Here is a 20,295-nt window from a genome sequence, read left to right on the forward strand (position 1 = left end):
AATATTCGCTACCGAGTTCGGGGTCTAGGTATTACAATGTGAAATACAGATGTGAAATGATAATGGTGAAATGAAATTAGTAGGTAATGGGAAGCGGCCGGAGTCCGGTGGGTAGCGTGATAGAATTCGTGGTTGGTTGAGGTGACACGGAGGCCGGCGGCATGCACGTAACAACTTCGCAACAACAATGGCGAAAATCCATGAGGAAACAAAGGTGGTGCTGGAGAAGGCGGCTTCAACAATGCAGAGACAGTACAACAAACACCGGTGGGCAGCCCATGAATATTCACCAAACGACAAAGTTTGGTTGGATACAATGAATCTCCACTTACCAAGGCCAAAACAAAAATTGGCAGACAAATGAACCAGGCCTTTCAAGATACTTCGCAAAATTGGAAAGTCCGCATACAGGTTGCAGCTCCCAGCAACTTGGAAAATCCATAATGTTTTTAATGAAACATTGTTGACACCTTACATGGTGCCAGCCTTTTCAAACCAAGAACGACCACCACCGCCTCCACTGGAACTCATCAATGATGAAGAACACTATGAAATCGATGAGGTTCTAAATCACAAAACACGAAAGGTTAAAGCACGAGGTGGAGGTATGACAACAACAGTTGACTATCTAGTCAGCTGGAAAGGCTATGGACCAGAATCGAACCAATGGGTCAATGAAAAATACATAGACGCAGAAGAGGCAATCCATGACTATGAACTGCAAAACAACAAAATTACTATGGGACATACAACAAGAAGCAATGTGTCCCAAGTAAGCGATGGATCCACAGGCAGCCTGCGACAGACCGAAAGTCACAACATAATGATAGCAGAAACTAACTATCCATCGCTCTTGCAGTTCGAGATCATAAACCAAGACAAGGAACCATCGAGTGGTCAAAGTCTTTATGAACCTGCGAAATACACAAACGGGTCCAGCAGATTGGCCACCTCCTTCCAAGAGGGGGGGACTTCCCTAACTTAACCATCAGGATGATGGTCTTAAGGAGGGGGTAATGTTACGATTTTTCCTATTCTCTTTCTATTTTCTTTTTCCTCGGAAATAACCCCTATCTTTGCTTAGTCAGGGCACTTAGACTAGTGCTTAGGACCATGGGAATGCTTGGTCAGCAACTCAGTCAGTCATTGTCATATCGAACAGCTGTGTGCTGTGAAGGGAGAGACAATGTCCCTTTTGTCCTCCAACTGTGGTGCAGCAGTAACAGCACACAGCAGGACAATAGCTTTTGTGGAGAGACTGGCAATGGTAGGGGAAACAGCACAACAGCAAGACAACAGCTTTTGTGAGCACTTATTTATAGTACGATAACAAAATAGTATTTAAGTAGCTTAGTTCTCGCTGTAATACCCCAGTCTCGAACTAAAGTTTTACTTCACCATCTTATCTCGAGCTCCTGCTACTTGCAACGCCTTGACCTCACAACACTCTCATCACATCAGTGAACTCAGTCAGACATACCCGAAGTGTGAGGTACCAAACTGTTTATCACGTGTTGATTGTCACGTGGAATTTGGGCTTAACACATCTTCATCGTCCTCTTGTAACATTTCCTCATTGTTAGCTGATCGGTTGATCAGATTGGATATCATGTCCAATTTGTTGATTTTGTGTTCATAATCTCTGATTGCATTCTCTGCATTCATGTATTTTTTGTTGACCCATTGATTTGATTCCAGTCCATAACCCTTCCAGCTGACGAGGTAGTCAATAGTTGTTTTCATGCCTCCACCACGTGCTTTAACTTGGCATGTTTTGTGATTTAGAACCTCATCAATTTCATAATGTTCTTCATCATCGATGAGGTCTGGTGGTGGTGGAGGTGGACATTCTTGGTTTGGAAAGGCAGGTGCCACGTATGGTGTCAATAATGCCTCGTTAAAGACATTGTGGACTTTCCAAGTTGCTGGGAGTTGCAACTTGTATGTGGAGTTGCCGATCTTTTTGATTACTGTGAAGGGGCCTGTTCATTTGTCGGCCAGTTTTTGCTTTGGTCTCGGCAAATGGAGGTTTGTTGTGTCCAACCAAACTTTGTCATTGGTTGAATATTTGTGGCTGGCCCATCGATGCTTGTTATACTGCTTCTTCATTGTTGAAGCAGCTTTTTCAAGGGCCCTTTTTATTTCTTCATGGATCTTTGCCATTGTCATTGCAAAGTCTGCTGATGCTGGTGTTGTTGTGTGAACCCACCCTGTTTCTGCGACTGGCGGGTTCCATCCATAATTCACAAAGAATGGTGTTTTACCCATTGCAGAGTGAATTCTGTTGTTATGTTGGAATGCTGCGAGTGCAAGCCATTCCATCCAGTCATCCTGTCGATAGCTGATGAAAAGTCATAAGTACTTTTCAATTTCTTGGTTAGCTCATTCTGTTTGGCCATCTGTTTGTGGGTGATATGCTATTGAGGCATTTCTCTTGATGTTGAGCAGTCGGTACAAATCGTCTAAGAATTTGGAAACGAATTGTGGTCCTCTGTCCGAAATTATGACTTGAGGCATGCTGTACTTTGCATAAACCTCATCCTGTAGTATTTTTGCCCATCCCTCGGATGTCAACTCTGTTGAACAGATGATCGGAATGATTGCCTTCGAGAAGCGATTGACTATGATGATGATTGCATCATAGCCATCGCTTTTGGGAAGTCCAGTTATCATATCTACCGAAATGTGGGTCCATGGTGATGAAGGAACCTCATTTGGGTGGAGGGGTGCTGCTTTGGGTTGTGTTGAGGCCTTGCCTCATTGACAAGCCTTGCAAGCTTTGACATATCGGGTGATATTATAGTCCATTTTGGGCCACCAATATTCCCATAAAACCAGTTCCTTGGTCTTTGCAATCCCGGGATGTCCAGCAGTTGCGTGATCATGGCATGTGGCAATAATATCACCACAGAGTTTCTCATCCTGGGGGATATAGATCCATCCATCATAGCGGATCATTCTCCCTTCTTTTTTCAGCCCTCACTCATGGTTGAGTGATGGAGCAATTCATTGATCCCACTTGTGAGGATCCCAAGTGGTGCTTTTGATGTGTTCATGCATCTCTTCTTCCATGGGCATAATCATTGCCCAGAAGTGTTCTGGTCATAGTAATGTGATCTCTTTGTTGTTGTCTCCTCCTTGGTTATGATCCGCCCTGCAGCTGAGGAAGTCGGCCTTCTTGTTTGCTACTCCAGCCTTGTGATAGAGTGTATACTTGTATTGCGATAGTTCTGTAACCCATCAAGCTTGTCTGCAATTAAGCTTTTGGGGTTGTCAGAAATATCGGAGGTTTTGGTGATCCGTCCAAATCTCAAATGTTTGGACTGCTCCAATGAGGTAATGCCGCCACTCGGCTAGGGCGAGCATTATGGCAAGGAGTTCTTTATTGTAGATTTCGTAGTTGCGCTCAGTCACTGTGAGCACCTTTGACATAAATGTGACAGGTCACCATTTATTGTCTTGTTCCTGTGAGAGTACAGCTCTGACTGCACCTTCGCTAGAGTCTGCTTCCACTCTGAATTTCCCATCTTGGCTTAGTATGGCCAGGATTACGTCTTCGGCTAAACAGCATTTAAGGTTGTTAAATGCGTCCCGTTGGGAAATTCCCCAGTTCCATGGGGAATTTCCGGTCAATTACGTCATTGGTCAGACCATTTTGCTGTAGTCCCGAATGAACCATCGGTAGAAGTTTGTGAACCCTAGGAAGGATTGTAGTTCCTTCTTTTTGGTGGGTTCCAGCCACTCGGTTACTCCCGCTATTTTGATAGGGTCCATCCGAATGCTTCCTTTGCTGATAATAACTCCGAGGTACTCAGTTTCTAGTATCTCAAATTCGCATTTTTCAGCCTTTAGGAATAGCTGATGCTTCCTCATCAAGGATAGCACCTGGCATACCAATGTTCTGTGTTCTTCCTTGGTTTTAGACATGATGAGTATGTTGTCCAGATAGATTGTGATATTCCCTGTGGCGATGAGGTCCTTGAAGATGTCATTCATCATCTACTGGAATGTGGCTGGTGAGTTGGTTAGTCTGAAAAACATAACCATCAGTTTGAACAGACTGTGGTTAGTTCGAAAAGTGGCCTTCCATTCGTCACCTTCCTTGATTCAGACATTGTTGTATCCCCACCGAATGTTCAATTTGGTATAATATTTGGCACCTCGGAGTTTGTCCATTAACTCTGCGATTAGCGGAAGTGGATAACAGTTCTTGATCATCATCTCATTTAGTTTCCGATAATCTTGTACTGGTCGGAGTTTCCCATCCTTCTTTTTGACAAAAAAGAAGAGTGATGCCATTGGTGACTTTGATAGCCGAATCCTCCCACTGGATAAGTTCTCTTCTAAGAACTTGTCCAGTTTCTGTTGTTCATTATTGCTAAGTGGATAGCACTTGCAATCTAGATTGGCGTTGGCATTAGGAGTTAATTTGATCATGTGGTCCCAGGGTTTTGTGTTGGGTAGTTCATTGAAACTTTCTTTTTCAAATAAATCCCAATAATCGCATGCCCACATTGGTACCATTTCTTCGAATGTTTTTTCCTCCTTTCCGGCATTAGCCTTTGCTGCTAGGTCATTAGCATGGTGCATTGCACGAATGTTAATGGCCCCTTGTAAGTCGATGGCGAGTATCATTTCTCTGTCTTCCATTTCTTCATCCCATTGGTCTTTGGGATCTTCATCTGATAATTCGAAGGGAATTTTCCAGCAGTGACATCAGGCGAAGATGATGCGTCCAGTTTTCCAATTGATTAAAGGGTTGTGTCTGATTAGCCAATCATGTCCCAGGAATACCTCTCTGGTTCTTAGATCAGTTACTGCCAGGTCAATTCATTCTGAGTGATTGCCGATAGTGAGCCTGAGCTCTACATATTCAGTGATCGATCCAGCTTGATTCTTTGTCCCATCCATGTTATAGATGGGGATCGGGGCCGCTGTTGCCCGGGTTGGTAATTGATGCTTGGTGATGAAAGCTCGATTAATGGAACTTCCTGTGCAGCCGCTGTCGATCAGGACAGTAACTGCATGGGTAGATCAAGATGTTAATGTCTCGATCTGTGCTTTGGTTATTAGATCCTGTCCAGAGGACTTAGTTCGTCGAATGAACTTTCATGATCCGTGTAGTTCGTCAAGCCATTCGAGTATATGGCACCTTTCTGCTCTTCGCATTTCTGTAATCATATCATCGATCACTTCCTTGGCACAGGTCTTATGTACCCAATTTTTGAGTATGGCCTTTGCCACTGCTTCATCCTTGGCATCTTTGATCGCCTGCCAAGTCCATTCAGTATCAAATGGCTTGAGCCAGGCAGTGGGGCTCCCTGCCTCTGTTTGGCCTGAAGGTGATTGAGTCTGTTCTATATTTTTAGCTTGATGATCTTTAAGTGATGACATACCTTTATTAGGGCTCTCTGCCCTTCTTCAGCCCTTCGTCAGCACTTGAGTTGCTGAGATCAATTCCTTAGGCGATTCTGAGTTCTGAGTAATAGGGTTGGGTATATTCGAATGCACGCATAATTTAGACATAGGTGGTGATACTAAAGAAGATGAAATGTCAGTCTGTTCAGCAGAGTGTGATCCATTACTTGTGTCCTTGGCCGAGGCAGTCGAATTGCCTACTGCTTGGCCCCATCTTTTTCCTCCTCAGCTTTGTCGTCATCCTCGAGGTCCTGCACTTCCTTTGTTAGCTCCGCAATTTGTGCCCTGATATCCTCCTATGTGTGCTTGTTCTTCTTCTCTAGACAGTTCTGCGCCATGTGGCCTGGTTGGCCGCAATTAAAGCACTTCCTCTCCTTCTTGAGACGATCCACATCGATTTGCTTGCCCATTCTGGTACTTGGACTCTTACCAGTTTGCTTCCCATTGTTCTTGGAAGTTGGGGCTGAGCCGTCAGGCCTGGTGGACATGGTCACATGGGAGGTGGAGGGCTTTGAGCCCTGTCTCTGGTACCTGTGCTGATCCCACAGGTTTGTTGCTTCGGCCTTCTGCTATTGTCGTTCTTGCCACATTAGAGTGATTCTCAACTTCCAGTCGTCATAGCCAACTGGAATACTATGACCGAGGTCCGAGATCGTCTTTAGGTAGTGAGGTGGCACTCCCCACTTCATATACTCTACCATCCATCTCGAATCGGCGATGTCTTCCCAGATCCCAGCGAGCTTCCCGAGTCACTCCAGTTCATCGAAGTAATCGGGTGCCGCTTTGTCACCCATCTTGTATTCCTTCATCTTCACTTTGTGGACTTCTCATACAGCAGGATCCATGAACTTGTCATGGATCATCTGCTTTAGTACCACCTAGGCAGGGTACCGGCTGTGTTGCCAGGTGGTCAACCAGAAGTTAGGGGCCAGTAGTACCCACCATACTTTTGCCTTGTCCTCGAAGTAGGTGGTAGCATAGTTCACCTTGTACACATCGTGAAGGAAGTACGAGGTGAAGACCTGGAAATACTGGTCGCAATCCATAAGAAAACAGTCGATATCGTCTGAAGCCCCTTTAAAAGAAAGGGGATCCTGTCCAAATGTCGGTTTGACATTTAATACATGTGCCCTCAGATCGAGAGGTGCCATCGGATTGGGAAGTTCCCCCCCTAGGGGTCCAGCCCAATCCATTGGTGGTCCTGGAAAGGAATGTAAGGACCCATCATCAGCAACAGGGCTCCTTGGTGCCAGTGGGCCTTCCTTCTTGATGATCCGTCCATCTTTGATTGTCCACCCTTGTGCCATTGCCTCAGGGTCATCCTTCTTCTCATCAGTCGGTGCCGACCTGGTTGCCTCGTCAGGAGGTGGCTGTCCCCCTAGCAATCAGCTCTCTGTGCTGGTCCAGGGATTCGGGTGGTAAATCCTTGGCTGCGCATAGGACTGGGTCAGCCAAGATGCCATGCTACGAACAGCCGACATGGTGAGCAAGTACCTTGATGTTGCTGTTCAAATTGAAGACGCTGTGTTCACTGTTTTGGGCAGCATCACACTCGGTGTCCATGGCATAGGTGCTTCCTGTTTGCCAAACCTTAGTCGATATGGTGGCATCGCCATCATCTGATAATGTAAGAAGCATTGATTAAAATTAAAAATTGTGTGCTCTGTCACAGCATACTGTAAAATCTCTTTCCGTTCTATGGGATCTGCAGCGGTATACCTCCACCCCAGGGACGATCGTAGCCAGCGATCATCCCTCCATAATTCAGCTACCTGTTCCTGGTATAACCAAATAAATTCCTCCTCCTGTGCCTCTCATTCTCATCGCCTTTTCTCCTGTTCTTAGCACATGGTGATGCTGACGATACTTCCCTATTCAAGAATGGGGTCCACTGCTTGGCCCCCTTGGTCCTCCTCCTCAGCCTCGTCATCCCCTTTGGTCCTCTTGTTGGTGGTCCCCTCGAGGAGGGAACTGCCTTGCTGGCTGAAGGTTTCCGGAGTGAGTGGGTTGGGGCTGAGTGCTTGACTCAGCATCCTCAGGTCCGAGTTGAGAAGTAGGCTCCTGGTCGGGCTGCTCCTCTTCTCCTTCTGCTGGCAGCGCCACTGCTCTGCGATACCAGCAGAAGTTTCTGTAGAAACAGGGGCAGAGGAAGAGGGAGGTGATTGGCCCGTTGAGGACCCTTTTGAGGTCTCCAGTGGGGTCAATATGTTCATTGTCGCCCCCGATTGATCTGAGGTCTGACGGTATCCTATCTCCCCAGATGGGGATATTGTCAGTTTCAGTGATGGTGTCTGTCCCATATGATAATGGGCGGTCGTCGCTGAGGAGTGTCAGCTCCCCACGGTAGAAGTCATCGGCATGGACAACTCTGGCTGGTCCTGTCCAGGGGTCAGGCTCATTGACAGGAGTGGCTGGTTCCCAGAACGGAGAGTCAGGAGTGCCGACTGTGGTATTGAGGTAGTTGGTAAGGGAGTGGGGGGTCAGCTGTATTGGGTTTGGTACCACTGGACCACCCCTTGGTAGGCGGGTTCGTTCTCCTCATTCCAATCTGCTGGCAGCTCTTGACGCTGCTTGCCAGTATTTGATCTCGCTTCTGTTGGTGTCATCAAAGAAGGGGTTGGGACTACTGACCCTTGTTCCCCTTCTACTGCTCCTTGTTGTGCTTCTGGTGTCTGGAGCCATCCAAATGGCATCCAGGGAGTCTCTAGCCCAGTGCCCAATTCCAGACTAGGCAACAGTTGTTCTTGATGCAGTGATGCTGTGCTCGGAGGCAGGGAGGGGGGTGTTGGGTCGGGATCGTCAAAACTCTGTAGCCCAAGAGTTTTCAGGGTCTCAGACGACTGCTGACAGGGGTCTTGGGGGGTATCCATGTTGCTGCTGCTGCTCCTCCTCTTCCCTAGAATGCCTTTGAGTCGAGCTCCCAGGCTCATCTTCTGTTTCTTCAGAGTGTCAGATGGAGTTTCAGACAGAGGGAGAGATGTTGTGGAGGGGGAGGTCTGGTGTGACATTTCAAAGGATTGTGCAGATGCATTGGAATTCTTGGTAGTGTCAAATGGCCCAGGCGGTAATGGATTGGCATCTATGGCACAGCTGTATGATCACCAATAAACCGATCAAGGTTCCAATGATAGAAGCCAAGAGTTCGAAGAACTCGTGAGTAAAGTTTGGGTCGGATGGATTTAAGGCAGGGGGCATTCAGTTCTCAAAGCAGTTTAGGCTTGAGAAGGGAAGCAAGAAGTCTCAAACTAATTGTTAAGCCCAAATTCCACATGACTAGAGACACATGATAAACTGACAGAACCTCGCACTTTGGGTTATACTGTCAGAGTTCACTTGTGTGTGACTAGTGTTGTGTTGTCAAGGCGTTTGCAGTTTGCTCGAGATGAGATGGTGAAGTAAAACTTTAGTTCAAGACTGAGGTGTTACAGCAAGAACTAAACTACTTAAATACTGTTCTGTTATCACATTATAAATAACTGTTCACAAAAGATATTGTCTGCTGTAGAGCTGTTTCCCCTACCATTGCCAGGCTCTCCACAAAAGCTGTTGTCATGCTGCAGGACTGTGGTCATGCACTGTAATTTGGGGACAAAAGGAGCATTGTCTCTCCCTTCACAGCACACAGCAGTGCAATAGAAGAATGACCGACTGGGCTGCTGAGCTAAGCATTCCCACGGTCATAAGCGCTGGCCTAAGTGCCCTGACTAAGCAAAGATAGGGGTCATTTCTGAAGGAAAAGAAAGAAAAATAGGAAGAAAATAGGAAAAATCGTAACAAATTGTGAATAACATCACAAGAGATGCATAGAGTAAAAAAATCATGAAAAGCACAGCAAACTTCCAAGTTCAAAGTTCAAATGGATATTTTTTTGAAAAATTACCATGCAGCATATGTATTTTCTGACTGGAAGTTGAACCCAATGCACTTAATCACATAAATGACAGATGTGTGATAACCAATAGACTATGCCTTTTAGTTGGCTGCATTTCTATATTCTAGCTTCTGATGGTGTATCTTCTTTTCTTCCTATCACAAACTTATCTTGCATTGACTTGCTTTTGGAGGGAACTGTCATCTAATTACTGATATTCAATTGCTCATAATGGGACCAAAGAAGATACAGTAGTCTACCCTTGATGTGAACATGGTGGTCCATTCAATGCTGAGCAGAATAGTTGGTTAGATTTTATAAAGGAAAGACATTGAATAGTTCATTGGGTATTGACGCGCCCACGAGAACGGACGTCTCGTAATTCCAGCAGCGACTGACGTTTTTGATGGTGTATCCGCCTCTCCCGACGATCATAAGTGGGACGTTGAATTTTCGTACAAAGTTGACGCATTCGCCGTGTGCTGCGATAGACAAGTTGAATGTACCGAGACCGTCACAGCCTAGAGAGTCTGCGCCGCATTGGAGAACGATTGCTGACGGGCTGAATGCGTGGACCGTGTCACCGATTACCGTCTTAAAAACGGTGAGGTACATCTCGTCATCGATACCGTCTAATAGGGGAACGTTAAGACAGAAATGTTTCCCCAGTCTACTACCGTTATCGTCCAATTTCCCAGTCCCCAGGAAGTAACCCCCGGTGTACTTGTAAAAGGAGACAGTCATAACTCTATTGGAGTATAAAGGGCGAACTCCACACCGTCTCCGTGATGGATACCAATGTCAATATATAGAACTCGAGGATGGTATCTAAGAAGGCGATGAATACTGTGCCGTGTGAGTTTCCAGTCATACTCACCTCAGGAGTTCGAGGATTCCCAAAACGATATCATTCGTGCAGCAAAATCCGCTGGCTTCCCCTCACTTCGCGTGGTGAAGTCAGCCTGCCCAGTTGATAGCAATGTCGGTGGTACCAGCGCATAGTTTTCTAGCAGAGGAAAGCGAGCCTCCGGATTACATACGACAGAAATCGTACATGTCCGAGAAAACGGGGTAGTCTTCTCCGCAGTTGAAGTTGTCCAGCATTTACTTCATATCTCCTTGGCTTTGCGGTGTAACTCTGGGTTGAAAAACAGTTAGATACACTTTCCGTTTCATTGTACACATACTAGTACTGACTTGGCTAAAAAATCAAGGTAATCTGCGTCATGGTAAACTTCGAGCTCTTCTCATGTGGCCCATCGAACATCATATATGTGATGTAGTTGTTTGTCAAGACCGTAACCCAGCACTAATGCATTCGTTAGTGTGAGCCTGTGCGGTTTCATAGGATGCCGTTCCTAAAATACATCAACAGTCAATTGAAAACCCGTCACCATCTTCAAGACTTACGCCATAGTGTTGTGCGCCAATATCTTTCGGAAAATAACATGAGACAATAGCCCCGGAAAGAGGCTACAGAAAGCATCAAGCAACATTTGCAAATATAAAAGCCATTCTCCTACATTTACTCTTTCGGTGATGGGTTCCGCCGTCTCGTGAATACCACGGTCTTAAAAATATGGCGCAGAGGAGAAGGTCTTAGATTGAGATGATCGGACCATTTTTTAGGATAGAACAAAGGCAGAGACTTCTCGATAAAGCTTGGAATGATACTAGTTTGGCAATTTAGAAGTAAGCTCTCGCATGATATAAAAGCACCAGACAACGAACCGTTCGAAGCTCTAAGATGCAAGAAAAGCCTGCGGAGTGATAGAGATACTGAAAATTAAGAGGGATGTCGCGCAAGGATGGTTGATACAAAGTCTAATACAAATAACGAAGGAGGGTCAGTTGGTCGACATGTATGTACTTGCAAAACTGTGAAGATGAAGTTTCGACGATCAGCCAAAGAAAGACAAATAACTTGGGAACCGTCTTCTCGCCGAACACGTCTGGTTACATCTTCACCGTCGGACACAGGGAGCGGATGAAGCTCACGATTTTTCTTCCTCTGCTGGTCGCGTTTCCAGTGCAGGTCCTTGCATCATGGGGGGACAGATCCAATGACTTTCAATACTGCCTTCGTCGTTGCGAAACGGCTGACTGCGTCGGCCAGGAACCTGCACCTCTGTTGCTTAGCCTCCGTCTAACACGCTGGATATCCTCAGATAACTGCAAATATCACTGCATGCACGAAATCACATCTCGCGATATTGCGCTGGGAAAAAAAGTGAAGCAGTATTACGGCAAGTGGCCGTTCTGGCGTCTTACTCCGGTTTGATGTCGGCTTTTCAAACACTATCAGAGATCCAGGATATGCACACGCGAACTCGAGGTGTCCGCATGACGTGCAGGGAAGACGTTTCTAGCATCTGTTCTTTGCGCATACACCGGCTTCGTTAATGGTAAGTAGCACACTTGGTTTTGTTCCAAGAAGAGAGTCCTGACGATGTGTACAGTGACCATCTATGAAATCACAGCCGGGAAGTCGTTTCACACACCTCCCCAGGCCTCATCAAAGATGGCCAAATCCCTAACGGCCCAGGGGCTGCGCATGTATATCTTAAGCTTCGGGGAGAGAAAAGACGCATTCTCCAGAAATTGAGTGGGACGGCTCTGGCCTTGCTCGCTGCCCTTTGCCCCTGCTCGTTTGTTTCTAACCCCAGGACTGGACTTATACTTCCAACCCCTTCATAGACAACCTCGCCAGCCCGATGACTACCTTGGAAATTAGACGTTTCTGTCAAGGAGGGAAGATTGGTTCAGAATCTATTGTTCAGCAGCTGTAGGGTGAGGCTTGGCAAGGAGGACATTGCCTTGCGATCATCAAGCAGTGTACTAGTAACAGGACAAGCTGCACACTCAGTTCTTAGGCGGCCGTGTAATGAAGAAGAGTAACGGCATGCTCCTGGAAGGGGGTAGTCCAGATGCGCAAAATATAACGGTCGCTCTAGCAGGTTCTTGGAATACCCGATCTTCAGACAGGTTGCGTCATCTCATGTTCTTGCAGATCCAATAAGCAGCTCCGGTCATTCCGGACTATAGATCAGCGTAAAATCGCATGACCTCCTCGGGCGGTACAAACGATCTATTCTCCCTGATGATCCACGCAGACGGGAGGAAGAGTAGCACGACCGATGCCCGCTCTGAGTTGATTCTCCAACGCGCTAGAGAATGGTCTACACACGTATTTGCCTTGTCGAGCTTCAGAAGAATAAGAAAGTGAGCCCCTCTGATATCGACTGCCTCACTCCTTGTCTTTCTCATCCGTTCTGGTTTTCCCGCTCCGCAAAGTTTGCGGACTTCATGGAGACGAGAAGCCTTCAACAAAACGTGGCGCAGCATCAAAGAGCAAATTCTTGTTTGGGATGCTTCGCCAGCAGCAATCGGATAGTTCAAGAGAATCTGGGCAAGGATGACGCTGAGGAGATCGCCTTCCCGAGCTGTCCTCCTGGGGAACCATTTGGATCAGCCGACCGAACCGTCAGGCGATGTTTGATATACTTTTTGGAATGATGGAGAAGAACAGCACGAGTATGGTGCGCTCGTGGAACAGCATTCCGGTATGTGACACCCCGTTATGATATACATGTACGCTGACAGCAATTGTAGCACACCGTCCGCTTCTGTATCGGACTCATGCTCTATCTTTGGGACGGGAAGTCTTCAGGATTGAGAAGCAGATGCTTTTCCAGGGCCCGACAAGGATGACGCTAGTACTGAGCTGCACTCCTTGTGAACCAGTTGCACACCCAATTGCGCATGATTGGAGTGAGGGAAGAGTAGCACACGACTCGCAACCATGGGACGTCCGCGCGATATGAGCGCTGTGAACAGCCTTCTGGTATGCGACGTCCCGTTGTGATATATATACATGCATTCGCCTGTTTACATACCGGACTCTCAAGGCGCGTGACCGAGAAGGTACAAATCGCCCCCTCATTTACTCGAGTATTTTACGACCAGAGCTCCAAGGACCTCCGAAATGTCGACGGCTCCTCCTCATTAGTGGTGGAGTGCAAAATGTCGTATTACCTGTTGGCGGTGCTGCCTCGAATCGGAGTAGATGTACGGATCAAGTTTGTTGACCCCCAAAACGATGCTCCCAAAACGTTACAGTTGTGCACAAAATTCAGGTTTGTCAAAAATGTTCATTTTCCCAGTGTGACTGCTCTTGCTCGTCGTGGGACGTCTTCTCATCAATGGAGCATTGTGATTGAATCATTACGCTGCGTATTACAGAAGTCTACGACACTTCCAATAGTTAGGCTTCTCCGACTTCCCACCACTAAAGTGTGTATGTATCATCTCTTTTGATCCTGTATCTCATATGAATGTAAAGTTCAATCATGTTGTGTGATTGCATCTCCTTCACCTTGTGTTGTCGTCTGAATAGAAGCGAGGAGGCTTCGATTTCCCAAGTCAGTTATTCGGCAAATCTTCCCCTTGGATCACGGCATTAATATGAGGTAACCTCAGTACCGTCGCTGATCCTGATATCTGTATTGGTTACCAGGTGAGCGTCGATCTCGGTACCTTTGCAACCAGGGTTAGCATGTGTTCTACAGCTGTTGTCATCACGATGTATCAATCGCTATGCAGTATCATTTGATGTCAAGTTCATCACTGGCACAGTTTCTCTTGTCGCCAAATACTGTATACTGGAAGTGATTTTACGTTGCCCAAATGTCAATCTTTTCATCATGAATCCAAGACTTATCGACTCCTAATCGGATTCATTGTAAAAAACGAGTCCTGGCATTTCAGCTTTGAAAAGTGCCCTACGCATCGACAATGGTCCGATGTATGTCGTAGGACGAAACGAGATTTCTATTCATTTCCTCGCCATCCGCCTGCTGCGGTCCCAAACTCAAGCCAAGCTGGTTCTTGGTAAACGCTGGATTCCGTACCGATGATATCTCCCTTGGTATCGCGTTCCAAGGTTATGGTTACCTGCTTTACCCACGAAACCGTTCGCAGAGTTTTCACAACCTTTCCGCATCTCTTCGCTACCAGAACCGTATGGTTGACCCTGGTTCCGGCGAAAAAGTGGATGTGAGCGAGACGAGGTGCTCCTAAAGTTTTCATTATTGGATCATGCTAAGAAAAATTGAAACTCGCATAAACGTGTTTTACTAATAAGAACCTACCTCGTCGTCACCATATGGCAGCAATACCTCCTCTAGGGAAGTAAATTCATTCAAGAGGGGAAGGGCTATAGGTCTGTCCGCCCAGGGAGTAACATACAAACGCCCTTCGGGATGTCCAATACACAGCTTTTTGAGCTTGCCTACAGAAAGTTTCTCAAGCACGCAGCCTACATACGGCTCACGCAGTGGAAGCATTGCGATGAGTACTTCCAGATTGGGCAGAGACCCTTCAGGAAGGATCTATATGGCCAATAAATAAATATGAGGAGAGCAGACGTCAGCTAACGGTACGTACCGCGAACCATTGGGCCACATCATCGGCTTCCAAGCTTTCCCCAAGTGATGGCTCTGCTGCCAAACAGGTCCATCGGAGATCAAGATGAGTCAAGAGCCGTTGTTGTGATTCCGAAAGGGAGGAAATCCCATCCAAAGTCTGCATGAGCGTGGAATCATCGTAGTGTCCCCTTGCCTCGATGATCTGTACACCATCGACATGCGCGAATTCCAAAAGGGGGCCACTGTCGAAGCGGTCGAACTTGATATGCTTCAAAAAGGGCCGAGAGTAGTCAAACGAGAAGGAATTATCGTCTAGGTCACACGCTGAGATAGAGAAACTCTCTAGCGCTGGCATTTTGAAGATAATCGGGACGAGGATACTGGATAAGCATGTACCGTCGTCATCGTTGTGGTTGTATTCACATTCCACTGATGCATGGGTAACGCCGGCAAAACGAGGGAGCTGCTTGACCAATATTTCGGACATTTTGATGTCTGGGAAGCCACTGCAGCGAAATGAGATAAACCGGACCGAATCACGGCGGGTTTCTTTGGAATAGACAGAGCGAAATTTAGAGTAGAATTCGTGGCTCTCGGGAAGAGGTAAGGAAAACGCGATGTTTATCTCTCGAAACGTTAAAGGGCGAGCAATCGCGAGAAGAGTATGATTGCCAACAAGACAGATGTTATTGAGCGTGACATTTTCGCCTTCAATATTGGAGAATATTATGTGCAGAAGCTCGGCGGGGAGGTCTACCAAGTTCACCATCCTTTTTTGGGGTCGCCGTTGCGAGTCCTGATTATTCCGTCACGTCCATTACCCCGGTAAGAGTTAACAGCCTCACCGGTTATGTTGAATAAAATCCGACCGAAATCTCGTACACCCTCATAGACTAATCGATACGCGTCTGTTGGGGAAGGATTACGACGTGTATAAGGTGATCGAGGAACAAAGCGACAACGTACCGTTTATGTACAATATTTCGGCTTCATTATTTGTACTGATTTTATTCCTAATGAGTTACCATTCCTGCTCAAAAGTTACAATTGGCGGAAATTTTTCACGGTTGACAAGGTCTTCCTCTAATTCCTCTGATTCTGTCGTGGATCGGTTATTCGTACCTGTTGTCCTGTGAGTAAACGACGTTCGACAACGGCCAGACTTTGATTCGGCTGAAGTCATCATAGTTTTCTTCGTGTTTCAATATAAAAATCTCACCGAGATCAAGGCAAATCTCCGCATGACTTCCCTGTCCTCTTACTCACTTTCGTAACAATGAGCGGTGCAAATCTCCTGTACACCTTTGTGTCATATATCGGTGCACCGTTGCTGTCCAAGAGCACCGTTCCTCGTGTTTTCGGATTTGGGGCTAACTGCTTCAATGCCGGTAACGTGTATTTTTGTGTATCGATTCTTTTGCGGGGCCGTAGGATCGTTCTGTTCGGGTGCACGCCGAGCGAGGGTATTGACGCCGTACCTGAAGAGGGTTAGTAAAGTGAAAGTAGTACGTACTCGGCTTCGAACTGGCGTCCTACATCGCTTGGAGGAAACCCGGCTTTCTTCCCTGTGACGAATTCTAGTATGCGTTGTTGAACAGCCTATGATGCATGATAAAGGCCAGATCGGTAAACAATTGTCAGACTCTGAGCACAACCACCAATCCCACCTGAGCATTGTGTCCAATGGCGTAATCATATTCACCGAGTCCACACAAAATGAAGAAGTGACGCAGGTTCTTATCAGAGAATAGAAGCTGTGCTCATAAAGAGTCCTTTGACAGAAGAAGAGGCAGAAAATATGCGGTTTCTGAAACTGTGGGTGTTCGCAAGTCCGAGGAATTCAGAAGAGCGCAATGATATGGTGACAGCGCGTTGCAGTACGTCGCTAACAATGAATTATCTGCTTCCAAGAAGTGGATGCTTCTGGTTGCTTGAGGGCTAGAACCACTATTACAGCTGTCTTTCTCGGACATCAATCGTTTGAGACGTGCACCTGAGATAGACCAGTTGTTTTTGCTACGTATCCCACCCAGAAATTTTTAACGTCCCGGTGACTCTCTATAGCTCTCCAGTTCAGCCAGGACTTGTGCATCCGTAGGGATGGTCAGTATTTCCATGGTTGGAGGTCATGCAGAAGAAACTTGAAACCAAATATTGCCAAGGCACGGTTTATCCCGTGGGCATGCAGTCGTACGAGCTAAAGTTGTACTAAAGTTGTTACAATGAGCATGACAGGCGCATTGACAGGCCGACGATGAGACCGTTGAAAGGATCCTTTAGAATTAAAGGAATCTCTTAGCATGCTATCCCTCAGACTACAAGGTTGTGCATGGGACCAATAGATAATGTATTTGAACATGGTAACTTCAAACCGAGGGGGCCAATAGGAATGTCGGCTACATAGGTGCCGTGCAGCTATGCCACCTAGAACTGTATAAATAGGAACTATAAGGCAGGCAGTTTGATCGATGTGGCAGCCCCCACTGTCCCAAATTCATTCTTAGCACTTCCATTCATGCTTTCTGTCTTTTTCCTCGGTATCTTTGTACTGACCTGGAGGCTGCTCCGGAAAGCTGCAGACCATCCTAGCGCATCATGGGTGTTATCAAGGAAACGTGGCGTTCCAAGTTAGATCGATGCGGCCGCGGATCAATTGATCCGCCCTCGTGATCTTATCGGTATCCGGTTGAAATCGCCCTTCAACAAAGTACAGTCATCCAGCGTAGAATGGGATCGGTAAGAAAGACCCTTCTTTGGCGCTATACGTCTCTCACCTTGGATAAAAAGGATATGTATAGAGAGCTTTCTGAGCTTCCGGTTCCGGTCGGGGCGCAGTTTCTTCACCCTGCTAATAGTAACTCAACCGGTAAGACGCTCTTGGTGCTAGCTTCTCTCTGGTGAAAGGTATATTTATCATCGCTGCATCGTCTAGGCATAGAAATCGCTACCTCGATCCGAGATCATGTTCGTAATTCCAAGCGCACTATGACAAAGTCCATCTACGCGTCACAGGGGACCATACGATCTTCACTGCCTCAAGATGTTAGCGATGTGGTACTTTCATCGCTTTCCCCCTCTCTAAAGTACCGTGCCATCCTGAGGTCGAAGGAAGGAAAACGTTTTATAGAATTATGGGTCGACGATAGATTATTACATCTAAAGGATGTGACAAGCCTTCATGGCGATTTCAGTGGAGATGGTGCGTTGCCATATTTAATCCATGAATCCGGATCTATCTCAAATCTTCCCTAGAATATCTCTCCTCTTTATCATTTTCGCCGAAAGAAGATTCGGTTATATATACTGCTGAAGCGAAGCCATCGGACACAGAGACCTTCCGATATATACCTTCGTTCGGGGAGGGACTGACTGCCAGGAAGACCCCGGTGCTGTTCGTTTACCATCCAGGAAACGATACCCTATCTCGCATTGCTTTTGATGGCCCAGTTATTTACGGCCAGGCGCTCTTTGGCCCCTTCACTGAATCCGAGACGCTATTTGCCACCGGTTACGAGCGTACATCCGACGATCGACTCCTCGGAATCAAGGGATGCTTCAATCGCCCCTCCGGTATTTGGAAAATAGAACTGTCCTCTCCGATCTCCAGCAATATTAATAAAGACTCAAAAGACAGTCTTCTCACCATAAAGCCCAAAAAAGCGACTAAACTCACCTCTAACACCCTTTCATGTCGATCTCTCCGCATCTACAATCAACATATTTTGGTCTGGATAGCCAATGCGTCAGGCGGACCTCACGCTTCTTGCTCCACTCTGCATTCCATGGACCTGACTTCGATCGAGGCGGGACAACCTCGGACGCTTGTGGAATCCGTTTGGGAGCCAAAAGAAGAAGATTTCCCCGGGCTTTACCTTGGGCCTGCGTTGGCGCGAGATCCATTTATCCTTCATCACGGAGATCCTTCTGTACTCGTTACGTCGATTTGGGGTTCTCGGAGCTCCATACTGCGTATATCTCTGACAACGGGGAGAGTGGAGAAAGCCCTTGATATCACAGACGACTGCGATGGCGAGTTTTGGAGTTACACCTTGCTGGCTGCTGACGGAAAGCAGCAGATGGTGTTCTTCCGCAGCTCGCCCAGGATTCCTTGCGAGCTGATCTTATATGACTATGACGTCTCCGGAATCGGAGAGAGCTGGACAGATCTAGCATCCTTTGGTCCAAGTTCTGCGGATAGTGAGTCATCTTCGTTAATCCTGATCCTTGATGATGATCTTATCGACCGCAGCCCTCCGAGCTCTTCAATCTTTAGATGTCCAGATTATCAAGATACCCGATCATTTCCCCGCTGAGACCATCGTTGTTCGACCTAAGGATCAAGCTAATCTTCCTTGCGTGATAAACCCGCATGGCGGACCTCATGCAACCACAACAACGGTCTTTGTACCTTCTACATCCGCTCTAGCAATCGAAGGCTGTGAGTTTCCCCCGTTCCCCGCAGCTTACATACATTACAAAGCTAAGCGTCCCTTCTCGATAGACGCGATCTCTCAGCCGAACTACACAGGTTCGCTTGGCTTCGGAGAGAAATACGTCAGAGCTCTTATGGGCCAATGCGGCACATTGGACGTATCAGACTGCATTGCATCAGTGCGACATATTTTATCCCTTGGCCTGGCCCAAGAGGGACCAGGGAAGCTATTCGTAATGGGAGGAAGTCACGGCGGCTTCCTCGCCGCTCATTGTACGTTCCCACAACCCACGAATTATAGCTGTTATTCACTCCCCCTTCTTCCCTCCCTACCTACCAGTGATAGGCCAGTACCCCGAAACGTTCACCTCAGCCGTCATGCGTAACCCGGTCATCTCGGCTGGCGACGTCTGGGGAAGTGATATCCCAGATTGGTACTTTAGTGAATTTGGTTATGACTTCCATATGTCACAGTCGCCGCCGTATACTGTTGGTTCGCGAGAATATGAGGCATTACAGCACGCATCGCCCGTATCGTACGTACAGGACGTGCGCGCTGCGGTGCTTCTGATGCTGGGTGGATCAGACCATCGAGTGAACCCGAAGCAAGGATTGGGATATTATCATGCCTTGAAAGGCAGAGAGGGGAACAGGAAAGTAGATTTGTTATGGTTTGATGGGGAGGGCCACCCCCTGGAAGGGGTCGAGGCTTCTCGGGTTGGATGGGAACGCACCCGGGATTGGTTCCAGTCTGCGTGAGTAGTAGCAAGCCGTTTTTGGGATCATTAGTGGGAGCAAATGGGTGGCTGTGACGTTTCTTGGACGTTAATGTGATTAAATAGTACCTTGCCGAGGTTCAATTATGGAGATGATGGCATAAATGTAGTAAGGGTCTTGTAAGGGTCACAGTCCCCGTTGGTACGTTCATTGTACCCGTCCATAAATCGTTGCTATGCAGTGAACTGGCCTTCCTTCGGTACCGCAGAGTCCCCATTGCCTTTCCTTCGTTCGGTTAGTGAAAGTCATGCAATGGCGAGATGAATTCGAAGGTGACACTCGGATAACTGAAGGATACTTCCATCAGATGTACAAGCGGAGTCTCACAGAAGATCCGGGCACTGTCCCGAACCATTTGTGTCTTCACGGCG

The 20,295-nt window shown here is 47.0% G+C and overlaps 6 protein-coding genes across 6 annotated transcripts; 4 read left to right on the forward strand and 2 right to left on the reverse strand.

The window, feature by feature from the left end:
- Positions 1 to 9,604: 9,604 nt before the first annotated feature.
- BT62DRAFT_1009362 (Arginase/deacetylase) lies at positions 9,605 to 10,393 on the reverse strand (the record flags this gene model as incomplete). The annotated part of the gene is made up of 4 exons (XM_043177547.1): positions 9,605 to 10,012; positions 10,066 to 10,117; positions 10,167 to 10,227; positions 10,330 to 10,393. 4 exons carry the CDS (start codon positions 10,391 to 10,393, stop codon positions 9,605 to 9,607), a joined length of 585 nt encoding a protein of 194 aa, XP_043036684.1.
- Positions 10,394 to 11,221: 828 nt separating this feature from the next.
- Positions 11,222 to 11,612, forward strand: BT62DRAFT_935137 (uncharacterized protein). Its single transcript, XM_043186867.1, has one exon. The coding sequence runs from the start codon at positions 11,277 to 11,279 to the stop codon at positions 11,568 to 11,570; it is 294 nt and encodes a 97-aa protein (XP_043036685.1). The 5' UTR covers positions 11,222 to 11,276; the 3' UTR covers positions 11,571 to 11,612.
- Positions 11,613 to 12,995: 1,383 nt separating this feature from the next.
- BT62DRAFT_334995 (uncharacterized protein) lies at positions 12,996 to 13,708 on the forward strand. Its single transcript, XM_043180541.1, has 2 exons — positions 12,996 to 13,582; positions 13,632 to 13,708. Exons 1-2 carry the CDS (start codon positions 13,136 to 13,138, stop codon positions 13,647 to 13,649), a joined length of 465 nt encoding a protein of 154 aa, XP_043036686.1. The 5' UTR covers positions 12,996 to 13,135; the 3' UTR covers positions 13,650 to 13,708.
- Positions 13,709 to 13,970: 262 nt separating this feature from the next.
- Positions 13,971 to 15,659, reverse strand: BT62DRAFT_1078571 (uncharacterized protein). Its single transcript, XM_043179399.1, has 4 exons — positions 15,561 to 15,659; positions 14,735 to 15,511; positions 14,440 to 14,679; positions 13,971 to 14,389 (listed from the first exon to the last, which is right to left on the reverse strand). Exons 2-4 carry the CDS (start codon positions 15,482 to 15,484, stop codon positions 14,120 to 14,122), a joined length of 1,260 nt encoding a protein of 419 aa, XP_043036687.1. The 5' UTR covers positions 15,485 to 15,511; positions 15,561 to 15,659; the 3' UTR covers positions 13,971 to 14,119.
- A 128-nt stretch (positions 15,660 to 15,787) lies between these two features.
- BT62DRAFT_935140 (uncharacterized protein) lies at positions 15,788 to 16,299 on the forward strand. Its single transcript, XM_043186868.1, has 2 exons — positions 15,788 to 15,847; positions 15,904 to 16,299. Exon 2 carries the CDS (start codon positions 15,992 to 15,994, stop codon positions 16,205 to 16,207), a length of 216 nt encoding a protein of 71 aa, XP_043036688.1. The 5' UTR covers positions 15,788 to 15,847; positions 15,904 to 15,991; the 3' UTR covers positions 16,208 to 16,299.
- A 1,119-nt stretch (positions 16,300 to 17,418) lies between these two features.
- On the forward strand, positions 17,419 to 20,061 carry BT62DRAFT_935141 (alpha/beta-hydrolase). The gene is made up of 7 exons (XM_043186869.1): positions 17,419 to 17,451; positions 17,503 to 17,581; positions 17,648 to 17,914; positions 17,968 to 18,912; positions 18,965 to 19,153; positions 19,217 to 19,420; positions 19,488 to 20,061. Exons 1-7 carry the CDS (start codon positions 17,443 to 17,445, stop codon positions 19,904 to 19,906), a joined length of 2,112 nt encoding a protein of 703 aa, XP_043036689.1. The 5' UTR covers positions 17,419 to 17,442; the 3' UTR covers positions 19,907 to 20,061.
- Positions 20,062 to 20,295: the final 234 nt, after the last annotated feature.

This window comes from Guyanagaster necrorhizus, assembly GCF_019112545.1.
Source record: "Guyanagaster necrorhizus MCA 3950 unplaced genomic scaffold BT62scaffold_24, whole genome shotgun sequence".
In the NCBI taxonomy this organism is placed as follows: Eukaryota; Fungi; Basidiomycota; class Agaricomycetes; order Agaricales; family Physalacriaceae; genus Guyanagaster; species Guyanagaster necrorhizus.